General features: G+C 36.8%; 1 protein-coding gene across 1 annotated transcript in view; it reads right to left on the reverse strand.

The window, feature by feature from the left end:
* The window catches only part of LOC137501297 (uncharacterized), a 96,041-nt gene that overhangs the window by 29,232 nt on the left and 39,986 nt on the right, over window positions 1–26,823 (reverse strand). The window contains exons 3-5 of the mRNA XM_068228279.1: window positions 19,696–19,815; window positions 19,494–19,619; window positions 9,981–10,045 (exon numbers count right to left, since the gene is read on the reverse strand). Of these exons, the coding sequence (XP_068084380.1) occupies window positions 9,981–10,045; window positions 19,494–19,619; window positions 19,696–19,815 (311 nt within the window). The remainder of the gene's footprint in view (window positions 1–9,980; window positions 10,046–19,493; window positions 19,620–19,695; window positions 19,816–26,823) is intronic.

Raw genomic sequence — 26,823 nt, forward strand, 5'->3', positions numbered from 1 at the left:
TCGAGTGTCACTCTTAGCAATGTTGTCTATGGATTGAGGGCAAAACAAGATGACTATCGCCTATGGCATAAAACACAGTAGACGTACGTTAAAAATCAATATCAAATGATCACATATTCACTAGACAACACACACACAGTAAATATATGCCACAGTGTCATAAATACTGCCAGGAAGCCGCTAAGACAGCACAGTTCCCTTTATATATAGATATTTGATGCTCTTACACCACACTAGATCTTGCATTTGGCAGCCATATATCTCCTCTCAATATGAGTGGAAAGATATGTGCTGTGTTTGGCTGCAATAACTATGAAGTGCAGAAGGATTCATGGTCTTTCTTCTGTTTCCCCCGTGACAAAAAAATGTAAGTAAATATTGTGTTTGTATATATATTCTTCCAGTTAAAAAGAGATTTTTATAATACTTCCTAAACTTCTGACCTGCGCAACCCACATTTTAACTTGCTCAAAATATAATAAGCTTATTTTATTGTATAGTGCAGCAGTTAACCTTCAATACTGATGTGGTGTTGTAGGTGTGATCTGTGGGTTTGATTTAATTCAGGAAAATACATATGCATATGTGTGTGGCTAGTTGTGTTCCAAGTTACCCCATTTGGAATGCCATTATGCGTTATCAAGCACTGAAGAAAATATGGGTGATTTAAGAAATGTACATATTTTGTTGAAACAATATGATGATGCAAATTTGCTGTACTCTAATGTAATGGCATCATGGCAAGTATTGCTTATAGGGAAAGTTTGAATGTTTTTGAGGCTAAATTTATAGATTTTCTTTGTTAGTAGGCTTCAAGTTAAAAGGAAAATTGTCCGGCTCTTAAATGTCAATTCATTGAATCATGTGTGTAAGGAATGTGCCGATTTTTTTGTTGACAAGTGTTTTAATGTGATGATACAATGCTTTTGAATGAGAAAAAAGAAAAATCTAGCCGTGAACGTTCAGGCAGGAATGCTAAAGCTAAAAAGGTAATGCATAAATGCAGTCCATTTCACATCTTGATTATATGTCTAATTTCAGTCTTTAAATAATAACCTGTTAAATAATTCTTCATTCATTTATGCAGAATTGCTTTAGCAACTTTGAAGTTAATATCTTGGTAACACTTTCTTTCTAGACGTAATTCATTTATCCACTTCTGTATATACATTTCCATTGATATTTGAATTTAGCGCAAATTTTCAGATCACACCACCAGGTGCGCCACTTGCGACTAAATCAGGAAGTGTTGCGTATTGTCTCTACTGTATTTGACTGTATTTATACCACACTGAAACATGCAAAAATGCATCAGTTTCCTTTATTACACTGTTAATGAACAGAAATTTAATTTTATAGTTACCTGAACACTTGGAAATGACATTTGTTATGTCTTTTGGCCATAACGTGAAGAGAAAATAGCAGAAACTGTCACCGACACAATTTCATGAAATTCATGCAACTCATTAAAATTATGAAGTAAGAATGAACCAAAAAGCACTGAAATACACGAAACCACAAAATACCAAACAGATCGTTATGTCTCATACATACGACTTTGACACGGCGGAAAGCACAGAAACGCTAGGAAAAACATGTGGCCTACGTTAATAATGTGAGAACCACACATTACAAAACTCATTCTTTCGTCCTGATTAACTGAGTCGCTAGCCTCTCTTGCTTGAAGGACGATTGCCGTCCTGAATCCCCAGCCACAAAGCACATATGCTGCTGTAGCGAGCAGGAAACAAGATACACGAAGGCGACGGACGATACACTCGCGAAATATAACATCAAATAAATATGCTTGAAAATGAGGTTGGGTAAATTACACAAGCACATATGAATTTATCTTTTATCCTAGGGGAAGATTATTGACCATACTGGAGGTTATACTGGTCAAAACTAGGAAGAATTAAAAATAAATCGGAAAATCGGAAGATGAGTTAAAAAACGGAAAGCTTCCAGGTAAATCGGAAGGGTTGCAGGTATGATAGTGTCTGTAAATAGAAGCTCAAAACAACGCACAGGGGACAAGTCCAATTCATTCCAGTCTCCAGTAATCTCTTCCTAGTCACCTCTCTCTGATTTATGAGTAAAGGTCTGCTCATCATCCTATCATTTCCACGTAACATATTTCTGTGGCTGAACTTTATTTATGTCATTTCCCAGGTTATGATGAAGTTCAGTTTGTCATTGGGATTATCTGATAGTGTTTCCTTCCTAATATTACTTGTGAAATTCCAGAACTAATACATTCGAAACATTTTCTGGTGGTTTTGGTGTCTCCTCATCTGTGTCCACTGTAGATGTTACATTTATTTTTACTGTTGCAGTCAATAAGATTCGTCACTACCCTTCTCAAGAAGTCTGGTGGCCAACTTCCAGAGGAATAAGAGTGATATCAGTCAGAGATTCACTACTAATACAAAGGTCTTCATAGAGAAGTTCAAAAATATCATGCCGTTCCAAACTGTTGAGTGAGAAACAAAAATTAAAGTTTCATTAATTGAAAGGCCCAGTGTCACCTACAGGTGACACCTTGATTTTCACAATGAATATGATCTACTTATAATTTTTTCACTAATTTTGAATGTGATACATTAGTAGTATAAACTAAAATATTGTGTAATAATTGAAATATACCCTCACCTTTTACAGTTGTACCAACTCTTACAATGAGAGCTAGAAGCAGAACTTCCTCTGTTGCTTGCAGACATGTTTCATTTCCAACTGTCACTAAAGGTATAACACTGCTTTATTGTTCATTTCCTGTTACTAACATTCCATACTGTTGTACAAAGTCCTTGAGATGCTTAACACCTAAGTGAATTATGATCAACATTTTTTATGCATTTCAAATAGCTATGCTGGACATACTGGGAACTGATGGGTTAATACATGATGCAGTGCTGTTAGGGCCACCTTGCAGGCTTTGAAACAGTCTTCTTTCCATGTCACTAATTGTACAGGATATGTTGCATACAGGATAAGCTGTTCAATTTCATTTGTTGTTCCATCAAGGTCACCCACTGAAATTAGTTTCACAATGGCCTGGTTGTCTGGGAGTTTTATCAATGCTGTATATATTTCTCCTCAATAACTTCACATGCAAATTTTCCACTTGAAAATCCTCTGTTTCCAATCAGAAAACAGTTATAATAGGAAGGTGTTTCCTCACTGAATCTCTTATCATTATTAGCACATTGTCTGTTTTATGTAGAATTAAGAATGGTGCTAGTTTAGCTTTAATCAAGCATGTTATCCTCCCTTTAAGTCTTCTGTGAGATCTCTGTTTCACTTGTATATTAAACACAATAACGTAATAATGCCCAATAATGGAATTATATTAAATGTATATGCATAGTTCGCTGTACACCCTGCTGTCAACATTGTTTCTGTAAATACTACATCATGACATCATGCACCGCAAAAGTTTTGTCTGGTACAATATTTGTGGTGCTCTTTAGACCTTCCAAATTCCACAGAACTGTTTTTCAAGTCCCTGATCTATCTTTTGTGTGAGGAAAATTCACTGCTTTCTTCCAAATCAACTCCTCTGTTGTACAGGCTAATATAACCATGGAGCTTGCTGCTCAACAGAATATGTAATTCTGATATACTGTCTCCTTCTCTACTCCACAGTTACTGACAATTCATGTGTTTACATAAAATCAAACTCAAAAGTATAACAGACATACTATTTTAGAACAGAAACTCAGAGGGGAAGGTGGCATGTTGGAAAGAGAAAAGAGACTGCCACTATGCTGTGTTTAACAGCCCATGAGATGGCTCAGATATTCTATGTATATATATTGTACCAGGAAGGCATAGGCCCTGGCACATATAAGTTATAAAATCTTTATTCATGAGCGAACGGCCAAGTTACGACGCACGAACAGCTGTGCGAGAGAATGTTCTCGTCCCTACTGCACTGCGTGAGGAAGACAGCATGAGTGGGTCAAGGTCGAGTGACGTCAGCACTACTTGTAGCTCACCTCCCCGCAGAAACGTCTCGAAATTATCTTTTAAACTTCTCAATGACTGGACCAATAAATATGAGACTAACACCAAATTGTAGCTCACATTTTAAAAGTACAACACTGCAAATTTGAGACTAATCTGTCCAATGGTTTCAAAGATATGATGAGTTGAAGTTTGGGAAGTTATATCTCCCCTCCATCACCTGACTCAGAGTGCGGCTCCCAGCCGGATATAAATAGGTCGGCGAACCGAGGGTATAGTAAGTGTATCTTAAACTCTACGATCATGACAAGACGTCAGTATCCTCCGTCCCGCTTCACGAGAAACATAAAAGTTACACTCTAGGACTTTGAAATTGTGCGAAGACATCGCAAGTGAAGTTTCAGCCGTGTCGAGGTATGCGAAATGTTATAAAATTTTATCCGACTAAACAATCATTGTATAAGATTTACGAGTGTCCTAACTAAATGAATTTACGATAGAGACTGTGCATTGAAGTGTTATTAGGAAGTCAAGTGTTTAGTTTACCAGTTGACGGTATTCTGAACTTTGTCAATCTCTCATAATTTTGAACCTTGTCCTTGACAGTAACAGCATACTAGGTCATTGTGTGTGATAAACTGAACTTCCAATTTATGACAATTTAAGTGATTCTGAGATGCATTTCTCGTATATTAGCACGATTATAAACTGTGTGAAATACTATTCCACTAAATATTCAACAAATAACAGGACTAAATGTGACTATTTCTTCACATATTTTCTCGAACTTTCGATTATGACCATGAGAAACTAACTGAATGTTAAGGACTTTTTATGGCAATATTAGGTCATACAAACCCGTGTCATGCAAATTCAGTTATAAAAACTTAATCTATGAACATTAATATTCCAGAGACTGTTATAGGAGTGATATTAATGGCATTTTCTCAAGTGTTTCATGAACTGTGATGATTATTCTACGATTGATCCTAAGACATAATCAGTGACTATTGTGAACTGTGACAGTGTTCAATTTTTATTCTATAAACTGTGAGTGAAAGACTGTGTTTTACATTTTTGAAAATGACTGTAGGTCATTACTGCATTAACTTGACTTATGAATCATACTATAGCATAGACTGTGATATTCTGAGTCACGTATTTAACATCGTAAAACAAAAGTGAGAATACGAACTATGCATTAAGACTTGTGTCAGTGTAAAATACCAATCTTCATGATAATTAAGAGTTCTACAACCCATTATATTGTGCCAATTGAACTTCCCGTGTTTCAACATTTCTCTTTCAAAAGAACATCGGAAATCTTGGTGAAGTGTCGTGATATTACACTGTGTAGAACCTGATTTCGACGAGGGATAATAACGTGGTGTCTTCAATGAATGGACGTGTCACGCTGCTGGTGATGAGTTCGAGTCTTGGCTGCATGCTGCAGAAAGTTCCCGTCACCAAGCCGCAGGACAGTACTTCATCAATCCTTCTAAGCAGAACACAGGTGATATCAGTGTTTTTCATCTATTTTTGAGTGAGTAATTCCACGTAGACACTAACTGACTTTTAACAAAGCACTCAATCATTTATAGTGCTACAATCATCAACAGAAAAGTGCTTCATGTGAATTTTACTATTCTTAATAATTCCGGAAGACTCCATGTCTTGTTTTGAACTGTAGATTTCTCTTTAAGATCTTTTATAAATTGAAGTAATATCACTTAGACAAACTACAGGGTTTGCCATAAAGCAAGTGCACTATTTTATTTTCTTAAAAAATCAATTTAGATGAACTGTAGGAGTAAACAGCAAGTGATTGAAAACTTTTACTTGAACTATCAGATTATTAATGGAAGTGTATGTTAATATTTTGTTTAAAAATCTTATAAAAACTGTAGGTTTGCATCACAAGTGATGGACTTGGTTTTTATGCAATTTGGTTAAATGAAGTACTATGTGCAAAGTGTTATTTTGGAATTTAAAGCTACATAAGAGATCCTCTATTATTCGCTCTGCGAAACTATCCTTCTCTGTACCTGCTCCAATAAGTAACTGCTCACTACCTGAGATCCTTCCCATGCTCTGGCCCCATAATCGTTTCCCGGTACAATGTGAGTGTGTATGTGTGTGTGTGTATATATATATATATATATTCAAATAATAACCGTACCCTAATTTTAAGAAGAGAAATTTTGAAAAAAAATGTTTTTGTAGCTATAGGCTATAGCTTTGTAAAATATTAGTAGACTTAGAGTAGAAATCCATTATAGCAATAAATCATAACAGCAAAATATGTATTCACTAAAGCAGATTGTTGTTATACTTGATCTTTCAGAAAAATAAGAAAAGATACAAAAAAGAATATTAAAATCAATATGAAACGATAATCAATTAGTTCTCTAAACTTAAGTTTTTGCAGAACTTCCATACTCCGATCTACTCGTTAGTCATATTGTAATTCAGATATTATATGAATGTGTTTGTTCAATTTAATTCCTAAAAAATTGTAACTGTACCATTCCAGAGGCTCCTGTTGCAAACATTTCATTTTTCATACTCAAACAGCATTACCTGACCTAACCTAAGCATACACGTATCATAAAAAACGTACCTCAGGCCCCAGCAGAGTAATGATCACGTTTCCACTACAAATTTACATGGGAAACAACCTTTCTGAAGTCTAAACAGATGTCAGAATATATAACCTAACTTCTGAAATCAGGAATTATCATACTTTGATTTCATTTCAGAACCTAATATTTAAATTTTTCTAGAGAGTTAACAACTGCAATTGGCCACATTATATAGCCTATACACTTACTGCAAAAACACATTCTCCCCTTTCATTTCAAACATGCATGTCCGTTTACACCAGTCAGAGCCGTGAGTCAACGAGTGGTGATCGATCATCTATATGTATAAAATAAGAATTTTGTCTGTACATTGCTCAGAATTTAAATAGGACGGTATTTTGTATCGGTCGTGTCCATAGTAGCAAGGAAATTCACTTTTTAATTTTCCGTAATGTCTGTCTGTCCGTATGTATGTACACGCATCACGAGAAAACGGCTGAAGAGAATTTAATGAAAATTGGTATGCAAAGTCGGGAAATACGTCGCTACAATCTAGCCCATAAACAATCTTATTCACGCTGAAAGAAATGGTAGTTTAGGGGAAGGCCAAAAATTTAATTTCTCAAATATTAATGTTATTAGTGGTCCTATTTTAATGAAAATCGGTATGCAAAGACAGGAAATAAGTTGCTACAATCTACGCTATAAATAATCTTATTCACACTGAAAAAAATGGTAGTTTAGGGGAAAGCCTAAATTTAAATTCGCAAATTTTTATGTTATTAGTGGTCCTATCATAATGAAAATCGGTATGCAAAGTCGGGAAATAAGTCGCTACAATCTAGGTTATAAATAATTTTATTCACGCTGAGTGGAATGGTAGTTTAGGGAAAGGTCTAAAATTTAATTATTAAATATTTGTGTTATTAGTGGTCCTATCGACAAATACTACCTTACTAAAGTCATATAGTATTAAATTTACAATCATTTATGTCTTATACATTTTTACCTACTGGCTACAATAACATATATATTCATGAATTTGGATTTTTGTTGTAAAGTCCATATACCGAACTCGATAGCTGCAGTCGCTTAAGTGCAGCCAGTATCCAGTAATCGGGAATAGTGGGTTCGAACCCCACTGTCGGGAGCCCTGAAGATGGTTTTCCGTGGTTTCCCATTTTCACACCAGGCAAATGCAAATGCGATGTAAAGCAGATAGCAAAAAAAAAAAGCTATGTCCATATCAGCGCCAAGTCACGAGACAATGGGTAGACAGAATTTAATGGAAATCGTTATATAAAGTCGGGGAATAAGGAACTACAGTCTAGGCTATAATTATTTTAAGACGCCCTAATATCACAGAGTCGAAAGAAAACTAAACGTGAAGGCCTACAATACAGAAAGCTCATAACATTGAACAACAATAACATTACAGTACAATGTCCATTGCTTGTTCTGATGTGCTTTGTGTCTTCTGTTGCCAATCATGTCTGGTAGATGGGGTTACTGCTGTATACCGAGTATTTTTTGTATTTGCTTTACGTCACACCGACACAGATAGGTATTATGGTGACGATGGGATAGGAAAGGGATAAGAGTGGAAACGAAGCGGCCCTGGTGTTAATTACGGTACAGCCCCAGCCTTTGCCTGGTGTGAAAATGGGAGACAACGGAATACCATCTTCAGGGCTGAGGACAGTGGTTTTCGAACCCACCACCTCCCAAATGCAAACTCACCGCTGCGCGCCCTTAACCGCACGGCCAACTCGCCCGGTCATACCGAGTATAACAGCGTATAACAGAGTATAACAGAATATTGGCGGGAAGTAGTTGGGGAGTTAGATTACTTTCTTCTTAAGCATGCCATTCCTCTGGTTCATACATTTTCTGATACTACTGGTACGTAACAAACAGGTTCATCATCGCATTCGAGCTATTCAATCCCTACCCTGAGACACTGATTGGAATGAGCAGTGTGTATATTTAACGGAACAATGGCAGAGGAGTGTTCATGGCTGTCTGCGGCCTGGTCGTCCCAGCAATGGAACTTGGGACTGTTAGGTCGGCATCATAGTACTGTTCGTTAAAAGTGAGAAAATGTGCGGTTTTTCGTTTGAGCGAGTATTTTATATGGTAACATTGCTTTTAATCCCTACATTCCTACTGATGTTGTTGTAATGGCCTAAGTTAACTAACTGTAGTTAAGAAAACCACAAAGACAGTCTTTCTTAGAATCCCGTGGCGAAGCACAGGTACATCAGCTAGTATTCAATATTGTAAATGCTGCAGTGTATAAATACAGATGACTGAAAAACAATGCATGCTAAATCACTCGCTATAGTATAGTAAATATACCTAATCTGTATTACCAATCTAGGACTTAAATAAAAGTTTTCTGGTGCTACAAGATAATAACTCTGTGAAAATTTAGAATACTTTCTTCAAAATTGGCTGGGAGACATTGTGCAGTACTAGTTTCCCTACGAAAATTGAAGATATCTCGTTCAGAAACAAGCATGAACCATCCACGGCTAGCCTTAAACTTGTCAGTTTTAACTCTCTCGCTTTTGCTATACATACAACCACAATATTTTTCACTTGCAACTGCTTACACAAACTATTTTTTCAGTCACATATCTGCTTATCCTGTTTTTGATATCTGGAAACTTTACTTTCAAACTGCAAAATGCAAGGTAGTTAATGCTTCTCCATTCAAGATGGGCTTTATTTTTCCTCCAATCACTATAGAATTCTTATCCACATTGTATTTCCTTCCTGCAATGAGATTAATGTGGAGCTTTTCTTTAGCCATGAACAACCTATAACAAGATCTTCCACTGGCCATCCTAAACATGCAATATTACTTAGGCTGACATCACATAAATCACATGATATGTACACGACACACTTCTCAGGTATGTCAACAGAGTGGGCAAAAAATTTCAAGATTTCTGTATATCAGGAGTGCTGTAAGGACCTTGATAGAGATAATACCTGCACCCCAAATTTCTTCCAAAATTTGAAATAATCTGCAGGGATTATTTGCGTATATATTGTATAAGGGTTGGAATACTTGCGATCTGCTGGTCTCTTGCCATCACTGGCAGTAGCAAGTGACAAGTGCAAGCATTTTACATTTTTAGCTGAGATAAAATTAGAATAGCACATTTACGCCCTGAAATGTGTATATCAAAATAACAAGGGAAAGAGAAAAAATATATCACACTATAGGCTTAAAAGCCAAAAAGAGACACCGAGTTTCATAAATGCACCAAAGGCTAAAATGTGCAACGTAAAAATTGGCCCTGCCATTCTCAGATATCCCAAATATATATCAATCTCTATATCACTCTTTCATATACACAAAGAGGCATTCTACGATACATTTTAAGTTACCATTAGAATAGTTTTGTAAGGGTAATTACTTACTTGTACTTATTTAATGCAGCCGCAGTGTAATCTAATACTTTATCCTGAACACTTTTCTTTGGAACCTATAAGAAAAACAAATAACAGTTATATTTAACTGGGATTAATTTACTTAAGTCATATAAACAACAAACCATCCTAACAAGAATATGACACTGTATGGACACCAAGCTACATACAAGATAAGTTCATCCAAAAGAATGAATACAGTTATGTCGACATGCTAACAATCAAAAATAGTACAATTACTGTGCATAAATTTCAAGAATCTAGAACCAGTGACTTCTTCTGCATGTATGATGCAATTATTTCATGGGAATGGATGCAGGCATCATATGACTTGCAACATGTGGTGACCCGATTCTCAGTGCACGGTTTTCACCACAAAGTATGTAGGGAAATGAGTTTTCAACCAGACTTTCAGTGCATATGCCGGTTTTTTGAGAAACAATGTGATATCAATGCCGTGAGGTGTGAGAAAAGACTGAAGTCCCTTACAGAGTTTAGTTAGAAAGATTGATAAAAAATAAAATAATTATTCCTTTAATTGAAATGTTATATATATCCACCATTCAATACTGATCTGTGAGTCTCATGCTCTGAAACATGTTCTAATATATGTATTTATATCTTATTAAGTAATGAGTGGTAGAAATATAAAACATTCCTATTAAAGGAATAATTATTTGATTAGTTAAAGTCAATATGGAACAAACATGATATTCATCAATTGCAGCGAGATTGATATCAAAATATACTTTTGCACATTTGTGTGCTATCCCTAATATTATTATTAAACAACCAGGAAGATCATCACTTGACCCAAAACAGTGACTGCTCTTCTTCTAGTTTCTAGAACTTTTAAAAAAAGAACTTAGTAAGTACATCAAGAACAGGTTTTGCACAATGAAGTGACAACCATGCAATGAGTGAGTACTCTTTGCTGTATCCGTGTATCGCTGAGTGGCAGTGATACAGCCACACAATAGATTTCTTTATTACAGTAGAGGTCAAGAAAATCAGGGCTGACCACTCTACTCCACTTTGTACTGAGATTAATGTTAAAACTGGGAAAGACTTATCTTGTACCCCTCCAGGATCCAACTCATTGGCTGAATGGTCAGCATATTGGCCTCCGGTTCACAGAGCTTAAGGCTTAATTCTCAGCCAGGTCAGAGATGGTTAATTCCCTTGGCTTGGGAACTGGGTGTTTGTGCTATCCCCATATCCCTGTAACTCATACACTGCATACAACACTATCCTCTTATCACAATAATGCAGTTTCCTGTACAGAGCAGATGCCACCCATTCTCATCGGAGAGTCTGCACCAGGCTAGCAACAGCCACATGAAAATAATTAAAGTAATTCCACCAGTGGCCTTCACAGTCTGTAAGGAGATTGTTTCGCTTTAATAATTTCAAAAGAAAACAGAGACGGGCTGATGTCTGCATGTTACCACCTGGCCTTTATGACAGTCATTCTACTCAGTACAAGTTCCTTGTGAAAGATAAAACTTTGACCAATGGCACAATACTCTATCCTTCCAAGGTTCCATGTGGTAAACTTTCACATAGAAATAAGTTATGTTTTGGAAGAAACTATCTTATGATATACTAACAATTTGTTGGTTGTTTCGATCCACTTTTTCAATACAAATTACAGTTTGTGTTGCTAAGTTGTAATGTTACAACACTAATTTACCGGGACATGTTTCGCTTTTATTCACAAGCATCATCAGCCTATACAATTGCCTCAAGGTTTGTCATATTTGGATTGTTGTTACAAATTTCATTACATTGAATGTAAATCTAATTTCAGTGATAATAATATTTAAAACACAAGAATAATATACACATTAAAAATTATGACAATATGATTTGCAGTGTTAAAATGGAGTAACTCTTAATTCTAAAACACATTGACGTCCAAAACACAGTTTTTACAATTTGAAAATTTGGCTAAAAATTGTTTGCAATGTTAAAATAAAATTGATTCAACTATAATTGGGCATTAAAATTTGAGTCATAAATATAAATATTGGATGTTAATATACAGGAGCCTTAGTTTCTGAAGTGCGTTGGTTTCTAGAATACAATAACATTTCAGTATTGAGAATTTTAGTTAAGAATTGTGCTGTCTAAATAATGTTATTTAAAAAGACTGTAATTTTGCATTATGCGTGATTAGTCATGATGATAATCTAGAATTGAAGTCTTGGGTTCATTGGAAAATGGCTTCTAGGTTTGATGAGGCTTGCTGCTGCAGTTTGGCAATTTGATCAGAGGAAGTATTGACATATTTAATTCTTGTTTGTAGCGACCAGACTCTCCGTTGGAAGTTGATTGTTTTGATGTAAGTTATGGTTAAAAGGGGCTTCAATCCAAATTTTGAGTATCTGATTATGTTTCTTTTGATTTATAGAATGGAAGAAGCATCCCTTTGTCTGCTGCTCCAGAATCTTGTGGACCTTATTGCGAACAGACAATAGTCACAGAAACGCAACAATGGGATAGGAAAAGGCTAGGAGTGGAAATGAAGAGGCTGTGGCCTTAACACATTGTTGTCTGGGCGCGTTCTACTCCATTCCTTCCTGTAGACTGGCAACAGAAGCACACTTTGCATGAGAAGTAGAATGAAATATAAATACCTGTAACATCTGTAAATGGTTCTAGGACTCTGTTTTCATCCTTATTTGTCCATCCATCAACCTCACTGTCACTACTATCACTGGCATCTTCACTCGTATTATTGTCACCATCAACAGACTCGTCTGAACTGAATGTTGCACTTTCATTTCCGTGCATATATTTTGATGTTGACGGACACACATCTTCCCAATCACTAGGGACTTAGATAAACTATCAGCATGCAATTCTCCAAATATTTCATCTTTCGAGCTGTTTTTGCTACGGCCATGCCATTCTGATATCTGACAATACACTCGGTCACGCTGTACTGAGTGTTATGAAACCACAATTCCTGTGTTGAAAGCATTATCAAGGAAAGAATACATCTATCTAAATTCCAATCAACAAAGACTTTAGTTTGTAAACAACACAAAATATTTTGATTAATAAACAGCGGAGACAATAAAATCGCACAAGAATGAAGCAATGTGAGAAAACGTTAATTTACGTAGCTGGTTGCCCGCACACCAATACGAAACTACGTTAACGTAGCCCGTTATTAATATGTTAATCAAGGTATGGCCTCAGCATTTGCCTGGTGTGAAATTGGGAAACCATGGAAAATCATCTTCAGGGCTGCGGACAGAGGGGTTCGAACCTGCTATCTCCTGAATGCGAGACTTGAGGTAAAGAGGCAGTTACAGGGAAACCCTGTAATTTGCCACCATTTCAGCCAGGTGGCACTGACCCTTTTTTGGATGCCCATTAAGGTGTTACAGTCAGATGTGAGATGCAAATCACGGTAGTGAAAATCTGACACTTAGCAATTTTACAGCCATGAATGGGTAATGTTCCTTTTGTTCGCTCTCCACACTCAGGATATTCTGGTTTTATGCTCCGACAGAATCCATATTCAACAAGGTGGTATTTCCATACCTGGACTAACCGGACAAATGTAGGTCTTGGTTCGGATACCACCATGACACTGTCAGCGTACACAGTCCAGGGACGCAGTGCCCGTAAATCCCTGGCAACTGTCTCATGCAAAGAATGAAAAGTAAAGGCGACCAGGCAGAACTCTGATGAACATCCACATGAATATAGAATTAACAGCTGACATTAATGACAAAGAAGCTGAATTGACCTGACATGCCATTGGTACATCACAAGATCTTAAAGCATATCAAATGAGATCATGAGGCACTTTATTATTGGCCTTCTCAAGTACCAGAAATGCCATAAGTATTGTTTGCTTCTTTTCATGGTATCTTTCCATCAGAAAGCAGGCAGCATGAATGGTACCAGTTGTTCTGCAGCCCTCGACAAAACCACATTGATTAGATGTGATACCTACTATTTTACAGAGGAGGGTGTCCAGTATCCACTCGAAGATTTTCATGGTATGGCTTGATAAAGGAATCATTCTATAGTTTAAGCATTCATTGAAGTCACCTTTTCCTTTCAAAATTGGAGCTGTAATGCCCATAAACCATGCTGATGGTACATGGATTTCCCTAATCATTCTGCTGAATAAGGCAGTCAGGAAAACTGCTCCTTCATTCCCCAGAAGTTTTCAGATCTCAGCTAGTGTATCATTAGGACCTTTTGCTATTCCAATTTTCACTTTGGCAATAGCACTGGCCATTTCTGCCACAGTGATGACGGGTTCTTCTCCAGGGATAGCTGTTTCAGTAAGGACTGGAGAATGTGGGTTTCCCACATTGCAGATTTCTTTAAAGCTTTTGCCATTGATTTAAAATATCAGTTGATTCACGCAGCAGTTTCTAATCTACATTTGGGGCCCCTTTAAACAACAAGCATCCTTATCATCACTAATCTACATTATGTACTGTTTGAGATGTCCTATATTTTGTGTAGAATAGTGGCATGGCTGGGCTAGTTTGTAGATTTTATATCTGCCCTCCTGGCTGTCATATTCATCAAAGTGGTCCTTTTCATGTGAGGCCTTTTCTGCTGCAACCTTTCATTTTGCAGTTTTCTTCAGTTCATGCTATTGCTGATAATCAGTAGGTAGAAGTGATCCCAACCGATCTTTATATGCAGCCTTCTTTGCCTTAATTGTTCACTGAATCTCTTAATCCCCCCACCAAATCTGCTTCCCAATATATGCTTAAGCAGGTTTTGTGGTTCTGAGGATTCTTGTGGCACATCTGTATACGGTATGTTTGCAGCCATTATCCCAACAATCTGTCACGTTCTGGTCATAGCTGTCATTAAGAGATCATGTAGCAGATATCAGCTCAGATTTGTGTTTAGGCTGTTGCCACCACTTAACATGTTGTGATATCATTTTGTATACCGGTCTTATGTTCAAGCACATCCTTAAGTCACGAACTAGCAAGTGATGCTGTGTGATATTAGAGGATCGGTCACAAGCTTGTGATCAAATCCGTGTATAAGCCAATAATCTGTGTACTGTACCCTCCACTGCTATACATTATATGATAAAATGATCTTTTCTTAAAGAAAGTGTTAGTTAGAACCAAGTCAAATGCCTTTTTCAAGTTCCAAAATGCAAAGTCCATCTTCTTTTCAAAAATCATATCCATGACCTCTATCAATCCTGAAAAAGTCATCCCACAGATTCCGTATGGGACTATCAGGTCGCCATCTAAAAAAAGAAAAAAGCATCTCATCATCACCAAAGATATGCAGATGAGCTTCAAGGCTGTCTAGAAGCCATTCTTGTTGCCTTCAGTACACTTAGTTTGAGGCGCATAAAAGAACATGGCCCACAGTGTGTGATCAGCAGTGTTGATTCTAATTGAAATGAGTCAGCCAGACATTCATGCACCTTCAGTACCATTATTACAAAGCTTTTTATTAACAATAGAAAATTTTAAATCTATCTCCATTGTTCCGAGCCCATTTGGTTTCCTGTATGCTATGTCTGTGTCCCAGTTTCTCATAACATCGGCCAGCTCTCCCCCTCAACCTGCTCAACTACCAATGTTCAAGGTAATATGTCAGATTTATTGTTGTGGATGGTGGACTGTCTGTAGTCTGCCTTGTCCATGAACAGATAGCCCTAAATGGTCATTTCTGTTGATGGGGTATGTAATGTAATCTAAATACTGAGTAAGCAGGGTCTTATCTGGACTTGAATTTTAAATCATGGATTCTAACCAAGTTTATTGTCAACCTAATTAAAATATCCGAGGACCAACTGAAACAATATCTGGGGAACATCCCAAGAAACTGCAACAACAGTTGTGAATACGGAGCAAACCAGTAAGATGCAACCGAGGGTCATCTAATAAAACCCATATTTAGTAATCAGAAGATAAGTCCTTTCGTTTCAATGAGAGCAACATTTTCTCTACGAGAAAGTAATGGGTTAGCATGGGTCTGGAGAAAACTATTTACTTATCTATTGGTTTCAGTAACAATTGATTTTACAAGTGATATATTAAAATGTATAACAAAATAACCTCCCCTACGGTCTGATACCTTCACGTGGTGGGGAGGCTTGCGTACCTCAGTGATCCCAAGAGCGATGCCGGTGGGAGCTTCGGCTCTTGGTAGGGTCACCCTTGCCGGTAAGGTTGAGGGTGAGGGGCCAGATTAAATGATTGACCTTCAGCTGTAGGCCCTGAAGGAAGAAAATCTTTGTCTTAGGGAGTAAGGAATGAGAACACCATCAGTCCTGAAGTTGCAGCATGGCAGGGGTAGAGGTCAAAAGAGTGCAACCCCCTCACTGCCCTATAGGCACTGTGGGCCCATATCTCACATGCCCAAAATAACTGAATCCGATGGCAACGTAGCGAGGAAAGAGGATTATTAGATTTGGAACATGGAATATACAAGGAACAGCTGGAAAGGAAAATGAAATAGTGGCAGAATTCGAGAGAGCAAGACTTGTAGTGCTGGCTGGCACTGACAGAGACAAAATAGAAAGGGCAAGAGGTGGATACAATGGTGAATGATCATGTACTCATTTATAGTGGAGTTAGCAACAGACTGAGGACCAAATCAGGAGTAGCACTACTGGTCCACAAGAACTTCGAAACAAGATTCAAGAATGGAAATTCCACACGTATAGGATTCTCACAGTCAGCATACGATTAGATCTCAAGATAGAGCTGATGACATTCATTGCGGTTTACGGAGTGAACAACAATGGAAGAATGGAGGAGAAGGATAGGTTCCATGAAGAGTTCCAGATTGTGGGGCACAACACTCGAGGGGAAATTACTGTATTAGGAGATCTCAATGGCAAAGTCGGAAACCAGCCACGGGAGTGGCAGAGCAGTTGGCCAGCATGGTGAACACGTGGTTAATAACAATGGTGAGAGGATTGTTGATTTCTGCATTGCCAATAATCTCGTTGCAGTGAACACCATGTTCCCACATAAGATGATACATATGTACATGAGGGAGGAACCCAGCCGAGATGAGCGCTCTATCATAGATTATGTGTTAGTGAAGAGAGATCACCTCCAGAAGGTGACAGATTGTCAAGTTTACCGTGGCTACAAAATAGGAAGTGACCATTTTCTCTTGATAACAACAATGGAAACTACAGCAAAAGGTAAAGAGGAAAACACCTAAGAACAACAAGCAAGAAGAGATTAAGGTGCACAAGTTTCGAGAGAACAAGGGGGTATAGGAGCAGATCACAAAGGAATTGGAGGAGTGTCAGAGGATAGAGGAGAGGATCAAGGAAATGGACCTGGAGTGTTCAAGAAGATACTACTAGAAGTGGAAAGTAAAGTATGTGGAACAACAAAGGTGGGATAGTACAAGAAAAGAACAAGCTGGTGGAATGATGACATCAAGAAAGAAGTAAGAAAGAAAAAGGAAATATGGAAGAAATACTTAAGAAGCAAGGATGCTGAGGACCATGAGATGAATAAGGAACAAAGAAGAAAGGTTAAAGACCTAGCAAAAATAGCGAAAAGTCAGTCTTGGGAAGAATTCGGACAAAGAATGGAGAAAAATTATAAAGAGAAGTAGAAGCTGTTCTATACAGCACTGAAAAACAGGAAAAACAATGCCCCCTGAAGTTTATAAAAGATAAGGAAGGGAAAATCTTAACAGAAGAGAAAGAAATAATGGAGAGATGGAAAGAATATTTTAATGTTTTACTGAATGGAAATGAGAATGAAGACAGCCCATGGTCAAGTGAGGAAAGAGGGGAGACGGGGAGAGAAGGAGAACAGGAAGAAGGGAAGACTTAAGGATAAATGAAATGCAGTTGGCTATTAAACAACTCAAGAATGGAAAGGCCCAATGCCATGACGGAATCTCCCCAGAAATAATTAAGAACTTGGGAAAGAAAGCAGAAGACTTTCTATTCAAGATTATGGTGGAAGCCTGGAGAACAAAAAAGGTGCCTAGTGATTGGGAGGTAGCAGCCATCATCCCCATCTTTAAGAAAGGAGACAATCGAGAATGCAGTAATCATCATGGCATATCCTTGTTATCAGTGCCTAGGAAGGTCTTCTCAAAGATCCTGGAGACTAGATTAAGGAGGTAGAGGTTAAACTTGAAGAAGCCCAGTGTGGCTTACGTCCAAACAGAAGCATGCAAGATCTCATATTTACTGTTAGGATGGCCAGTGCAAAGCTACTGGAGAAGAAAAAGACCCTTCATGCTGCCTTTATTGACCTGAAACAGGCATTTGACAGAGTCCCGAGATCCAAACTCTGGAAAGTCCTAAAGGAGTTTGGAGTTAGCATGTCACTGCAGTTCAATCATGAAACTGTATAAGAACTGTTGGAATTATGTGCCGACAGGAAACGTGAAGTCTGCAAAGTTCACTACGAGACAAGGAGTCCGGCAAGGCTGCAGTCTTAGCCCTCTTCTATTCATCGTGTACCTCAACCAAATTATGAGAGAATCAAGAAATTGACAGTAGGAAATTACCTCGTGCGGCCAGTACAATTTTCTGACCTGGCGTTTGCTGATGACCTGATTGTTGTTGCCTCCAGCAAACAAAACCTACAACACAACATCAATGTATGGATGGAGGAGCCTAAGAAGAAAAAGGTATGGAGGTGAATGTGGAGAAGACAAAGAATATGGTTATCAGCAGGAATGAGGAGAGACACAGTATAATGTTCGATACTAAACCATTAGAGCAAGTCACCACGTTCTAGTATCTCGACTCAATCATCAGCTCAGATGGGAAGATGGAGGAGGAAATAACAGAAAGAACAGAAACAGCAGGGCGTTTGTTTAATGCCATCCGAACAAACTTCCTCAACAAGAAGGAGATCTCAAAGGGCACAAAGTTAGCCATTTACAAATCTACCTTTGTACTCACATTGACCTATGGCTACGAATCCTGGGCGCTAACAGAAAGAACCAAGAGCAGAATCCAGGCGGCAGAGATGAGATACCTCCGGAAAGTAGAGGACAAAACCAGGAGGTACAGGATCTGGAATACAGCCATCCGGAAAGTATCGAATATGAAGCCACTAGAGAAAACCGTCCAAGAATATCAATTGAGATGGTTTGGCCACGTCCACCAAATGTCGACAGAACACTTGCCTAGGTTAATAAGGGAGGTGAGAGTGGAAGGAAGGAAGGCTCGAGGAAGACCACGGAAGACATGGGAGGAGGGGATTAGAGAAGCACTGCAGGTGAGGGCACTCTCTGTACGAGAGGCCATTGCCATTACCGGAGATAGGAGTAGATGGAGATCTCGCATATCCTCACCACCTCATGGTACAAGAGGACCGGAGTGAGTGAGTGAGTGAGTGAGTGAGTGAGTGAGTGAGTGAGTGAGTGAGTGAGTGAGTGAGTTTAAAGAAATAAGATAATGATGCACAATTATGCAACTATCATATAAAATAATATTAATACAATAGACATACTGTTAACCTATTACAAAAAGCTATTAAAGAGAAATACAATCACCTGAATTTCACATCCTTCATCGACCTTTTCTGAAGATTCATCCTCTGCAGCTGGGTCATCTAATATCAAATCTGGTTCCACTTTAATCACTTCTGGCTTTTCAGAGGGCAGCTGCAAATCTGGCTCCTAAAAAATTATAGTGATATAATCAATCATCAAAAATTACACTCATACTAAAAAAAAATTTTTGATAAATGTATACCTTATCTTCATGATCTTCTTCATCTGAAGAGTCATCATCTGCAGATTCATCGCCAAACACAAGATCTGGTTCGACCTTAATCACCTCTGCACTGTCCGATGGCAACTCGACTTCAGAGTCCTAGAGAATGATATAGAAATGTATTAATGAAAACACAAAAATATTAGCACGTAAAATTTAAAAGTAGCTTACAAAAAAGAATGGACAAATAAAAAATAACATGCCATATTTTCTCATTTGAAATGCATTATCTGATTATTTAATTATTGTAGAACTTCATTGTATAACATGTACCATATTTACCTACAATTAAACACCATATTTTCTTTGTTTTTATAGCCACAAGAATTAGGCAGGGGTGTTACAATATGTGAGAACCTCCTATTTCAAATGGCAAACATCTGACTTTCAGGCCTACGTAATAGTGAATGGTGAACACATGACTCAAGTCTAGTGCATTATTCTTATCCCACAGTTTTGTTCTTCTTCTGTTCTTGTGCTATGACTGAGTCACTAGTCAGTATTTATTGTCACTGTTGAATCTATATATATAAAAGAACGTCCTGACTGACTGATTCATCATCGCCGAGCCAAAACTACTGGACATAAAGAAATGAAATTTTGAGGATACATTAATATTACAATGTAAGTGCTCGCTAAGGGAGGATTTTTGTATATTCTGTCGCTAAGGGGGTGAATTTTTTAAATGAGTGTATCAATATCTCAAAACTTTAAAAGTTTACAGATGTAAAAATTGGTATTTAGAATCTCCTTTAAAAATAAAGAAACATATGTTTTGTTTTCAGAAAATCCCAATAGGAGGGGTGAAAAAGGGTGTAAAATGGATTGAATGCCTTTAATGAGGATACTTATATCTCAGGAACTGAAGATATTACAGACCTGAAAATTAGTATTTGGAAACTACTTTAGAAATGAAGAAACACATATTTTTTTTTTGAAAATCTAATTATTGGGGGTTAAATAGGAGGGACAAATGGGGTGAATTTTTTGAAAGACAATATCTACAGTATATCTCAGAAACGTGAAATGTTACAGACGTAAAAAATGGTATTTGAAATCTCCCGTAAAAGTAAAGAAACACAGGTGATTTTTTTGGAAACTCCTCTTAAGGGGAACTAAAAAGGGGGGTGAAATTTTAAAATGAGCATGTCTACAGTATATCTCAAAAACTTAACATGTTACAGAAGTGAAAAACTGTATTTTTAATCTCTATTAAAAATAAGGAAAGATGTATTTTTTGTTTTCGGAAAAACCATTTCGGTGGTGGGTAAAAATGACTGAAAATTGGGTTGAATTCTTTTCATTGGGATATTGATATCTCAAAAACTGAAGATGTTACAGACGCAAAAATTGGCATTTGGAATCTTCTTTAAAATTAAACAGTATTTTTTGTTTTCGGAAATCTATTTAAAAGAGGGGGGAGAATTGAAAACTTTGTTGAATTATTTGTATGAAGATGCTATTATCTCAAAAATGAAAGATGTTGCAGACGTGAAAATTGGTGTTTGCAATCTGCTTTAATTTCGGAAATAGTGGTGAAAGAATTGAAAAATTATTGAATTAATTGATGAGGATACTTACATCTAATAAAAACTAAAGTTGTTACAGACATGAAAATTGGTATTTGGATCTCCTTTAATAAACAAAGAAAAATGCATTTTTGGTGGAAAATCATCTTGAGGGTGGGGGAAAAGGAGTTGAATTCATTTTATGACACATATCTCAAAAACTGAAGATGTTATAGTCGTGATAATTGGTATGTAGAAGATCCTTTACTAATAAAGAAAAAAGTTTTTTTCAGAAAATTCACTTAACAGGAGGGGGGAGAGTGTGAAAAATAAAGTTAATTATTTTTATAGGGATACTTATATCTCAAAACTGAAGGTAACAGACGTGAACATTGGTATTTGGAATCTCCTTTAAACATAAAGAAACACGCCTTCTCTTTTTTGGGGGGGGGGGTAAATCAACTTAACGGTGGTGGGGTGAAAAAGGAGTTGAGACCAACTGATTTTACTGTTCATAATGTACTTGATTCTGATCATAAACCGATCATTTTTCATCTTTCCGGGTTTTGTTTTCAAGAGCCACTTTTCCTTTGGAGAACTTAAAGTTAGATTACAGTAGATTAGGGGTTCGTTTTCAAGAGCCACTTTTCCTTTGGAGAACTTAAAGTTAGATTACAGTAGATTCTCCAGGCATATAAATAAAAATTTAAACACATTTGAAATAAACGATAGGAATGATATTGACCATGCAATTTTTCACCTCTATAAAAAGGTCAATAATGCATAGAAGTATATCATTTGTATCGCCAGAAATCCTGTGCACTTGCCTATGCACGACAATGGTACTGGTCACATTGTCAGCAATGATAATGAGAGCAGATGTAATTTACCACCAAGTAGTGGTCTTGCATCTTGCTGTGGAATCCATAATAATAATAATAATAATAATAATAATAATAATAATAATAATAATTTTAAAAATATTATTTTGGACCGTCGTCCAAATGTGCGGCCCACGCTGGAAATGGGCCCTGGCCGGGTGATGACTACGAATGCAGTCCAGCTGTGGGTTCAGTACCGCCAACACACCCAAGACAACACCACGCTGGATCTCCTCAAGGATTTGATCCATATTAAAATTGCTTATAGGAGAGGAACTTTGCCGTAATCTCTCAGAAAACAAGTCAGATTGCAAATTTTGGCAGATTCTCTCAGAAAACAAGTCAGATTGTGAATTTCGGTGGATTATATTCAATTATAAATTTCAGTACAATACCGTAGCAAAGCAAGGGTATCTTGCTAGTTGATAATATTATTTAATAATGATAATAAGGCTAGCATTATGCTTCTGTATTTTGTTGCCCATCTTATTGTCAGAGATTATATGCTTTATTTCAGACTTTCTTCCAGATGAAAGTTCACCGCATGGCCAACTTGTGCGGTACTTACATATGTAGATTGCCCTTCACTGTTTTTTTGTATCAACACATATCGCCAGCTCTCACCATCAACATATGGTATACCACTTTGATGCTATATCTCTTTAAGCACAGGCACTAAAACTTTGTTTTAGAGACACTTTCGCTTACACAAATACATGCTATTGGTCTAAGCCTTGAAATCAGGCCATAGATTACCAAAAGTTGCCATGAGATACAGAAGACTAAGTACATGTACTAGATCAGTACACTAGCACAAGAGTTGTATAAGTATTAGCAAGTAAACTAGAACACTGTTCTGTTCATCAATAATTAATCTGGATCACGTCCTCCCGGCGTATGTGTAGACATACTCATCCCCACTCCATCTCGATATGTCCAAGCTTGTTCTGGCGTGTCCAATCATGAGCAAAAGATTTCCCTCACTATGGTACCCATGTGGGTATATCCCAACAACACCCAAACTCATCACTTTGGGTCCATGGGGCAGACTTCAGGATGTAGCTATGGGGCAGACTTCAGGATATCCACGTCTCACACTTTGATTCTCCGTATGACTCACCAAATTTTCTCTGAATGTTTCTCCAAACCTGGAAATAGCTGTGTGTTTCCCAACTGCCTGTAAAACATAAACTACTAGTATCTAACATGGAGACCTTCTAGCTTCAAATATTCCTACATTAATACACCAATATAATAATAATAGTAGTAGCAGTATTTTTTTACTCATTTTGTTCTTTACATATTTACAGGACTCTGTTTCTTATGTACATAACTCTTCTAATAACATTATTACTAGAGAAAAATTAATCTTGTAACTAAACCACATATATTACAGAAGTAGGAGTATTATTATTAACATATTAATACTTAACATAAATTGAACTTATAACTATCTCCTGCACACATTAAATAAATTATTATTATTATTATTATTATTATTATCATTGTGCATAAAAAATCACACCAACCTCAACAGAGTCGAGTAGATATCGGTAAAATACCACGTAAGGTGAAACCTTGTGTGTGGTAATTTAGAATATTAATAACATAGAGAGAAATATATTTTAAATGATGCTTGAAGTACGAGTATGGATATGAGTGAATGATGGATATGATCAACAGCACATGGTGGAGCATCAAATAGAAATTGAATATGGTGACGTGATATTCTCATTTAGTTATTTCTTCAATAACAGGTTTATTATCCCTGACAAAGGATTTAAGACACTTCAGACTCATTTTCTGACTTAATGAAGTAGTTTGTAAAGAACCAGAAAGGACATTAAAGAATTTTGGAATGAAGTACAAGAAACTGCACTTTGTTATGCTAAGTTTGGGTTTGTATAACATATAACGGTGGTACATCTTACTGCGTGTTCAATATTCCAGTTGAATGTTCTCAATAATATTTTTGTTTTTGTTAATATATTTGTATATTTCAAGGGCACAGAGCTGCTTTACATTAAACATATTTGCTTCAGCATATAATTGACTACTTGAGTATAATCTTCCTTTCTGGTACATTATTCGTAATATAAGGTTTTGAACAACCTGTATTTTATTGATTACATTTTTGTAGGCTCCTCCCCCATGCTAATATTCCGTAACTAAGAATAGACTGAACTAAAGCATAAACCTCTCTAAACAATTTCATACTGGATATGTATTTTAAACTGTGAAATATATAAACAGTTCTTCTGATTTTCTTTCTTAAATCGGTAATGTGACTTTTCCATTTCATGTTCGAATCAATTAATAATCCCAAATACTTAACATTACCTACTTTATAAATTATATAGCAGTTATAATTAAATTTACAGTTGATGTTGTGTACAGTTAATTCATTAAAATGGTTCCGTGTATCTGTTACTGAAAAATTCATAAATTCTGTCTTTTTAATATTTAAAAATAATTCATTATTATCTAACCATGCTTTAACTTTAAGCAGTGCTCGAGTTGCTCTCTGTCTGATGAGATTCCAGCTATCACCCTGTACATAAATGACTGTATCATCTGCATATGGTATGATGTGCGTATGTTCAGCATTTGCTATTGTTTTCTCTAGATCATTAATAAATATAATAAACAATAGTGGACCTAATACTGTGCCTTGTGGGACACCCTTTATTATCTTCATCGGTGTGCTTAGAGATTGATTAATTTTGACATACTGTACTCGATCTGTCAAGTAACTCTCAAGCAAATCCAGCACATTACCCCTAAAGTCGTATTTTTCCAATTTCTGGAGGAACAAGCGATGTGACACACTATCGAAGACAGGCAGAGATGGAGATCAATGATCCACAATCCAATCCAAGATCAAATTGGACAGGATATTATTATGATGATGATTATGATGAAGATTATTGTTGTTGTTATAAGTAAACAATGAATATAAAGGAGAGAACTGACCCAAATAATACTCTGCATTTTAAAGCCTCAAACATGTGAGCTAAGAATTTCAAACAGAGGAACAAGATTGCTTTTCAGAAAATGACCCAATAAATTACCAAACAATTGGTTGAAGATGTTGTTGATATTGAACAAAGAGCTCACAGATTTGTGAGAGAAGTCTGATCTATTACTGAGAAAAATATCATCTCCAGAAAAAGTAATGAATGCAGATCAACTCAGATTTGATAGCGCTGGAAGAACTCTCATGATGAAGGAAAGAAAGCAGGTTTTTTGGTGCTGTTGCATCCAAAGTGGCAACCACACACTCTTGCATTATAGCAATGGATGGCACACTGCTGCCCCATTTGTACATCTCTGCATTGGAACCCACCAACCAATTTCCCTCTAAAATGAATATCCATTTATGAAACATCAAGGCATTTGTAAGCACATCAGCTTACATGACCAAGGAGTAGAAGATTTTTCTACAACAGACATTGTGGCCACATATACAGGACAAAGATTTTTACTAGCAGTTTAACATAGTATTAATACATCAAAGGTTTTCGGTGATGCAAGGAAGGGAAAGAACTAACAATGGGAGGGCAGAAACCATGGCCTTAATTAAGGTACAGCCCCAGCCTTTGTCTGCTGTGAAAATGAGAAACCACGTAAAGCCATCTTTGGAGCTACCCACAGTGGGATTCAAACCCACTACAAAGACTGCACTGTTCCTCTGGTTGACTCTTGGACAGCAATTAGATATGACAAACTTTACAACACTATAGTTCTCCACAGTGTTGACTTTATCAAGAAGGTAATTCCATCAAAATATATTGGCACAGTGCAACCAGCTGATCTGTTCTTCTTTCAGTCATAAATAATTATGATAAATTTATTACAGACACACTGATGGTATCTTCTAATATCAACAGTTTTTGTCAAGATAATTTTCTTCATCTTCAATATTTTGTGCTTTACAGCTTCTTGACAGCAAGATTTGCAAACTTGGACCAATATGCTCTTTTTCAAACTGGTTACACCAAAGATTATCATGGTTCATTTCCTATACCATTGGAGTATTGTTTTAAAGGTGGATTAAAGAAAGAGCATTTCTGAGAAAATTGTAACCAATCTGCTTCCATCAAATATGCTCACTGCAAGAAAGGTACATGCATGGACCATGCTTTGATAGTTGACTTTCAAGTTCACTGCCAGTAATTCTCAAGTCAGGTAAGCAAACTATTACAGTTGTCCGACTTACAGAATATGTCATATTATTGGCTATCCTTCCCAAAATAATCCATTAGATTTTTAAAAATGTTTATTTGCTTCATATTGATATATTTCTATTCTAACTTTGAAAGCCTGCAGCCCTGGTTCTTATAGCCCATAGCACTCACTATACAATATGTATTCATGTCTTCCCCTATGAAATGCACTATATGCAAATTTAATATCAGTGATAATATACTGGACCCTTCCCTCATCAGCATCTTTGTCTACCATGAAAATTAATGTTCTGTCTCTATCTCTTTCAGTCCTACAACACAGAATGCAACAGAAAAGATGATGATGGAATAGTTCTTTCATCTGCTAATTGGCAGGGGATATCATTCACCACTTCATCCAGACTGTATTTATCTTGGTATTAACCCTTTCCGCTCGTGTGTCGACCTGAGGTCGACAGCCGTCACTTACCGTTATAGCTCGTGTGTTGACCCTGAGTCAACACAATGTTTTGCCCCTCGTTGCTAGGTTAC

This window comes from Anabrus simplex, chromosome 6 (genome assembly GCF_040414725.1).
Source record: "Anabrus simplex isolate iqAnaSimp1 chromosome 6, ASM4041472v1, whole genome shotgun sequence".
In the NCBI taxonomy this organism is placed as follows: Eukaryota; Metazoa; Arthropoda; class Insecta; order Orthoptera; family Tettigoniidae; genus Anabrus; species Anabrus simplex.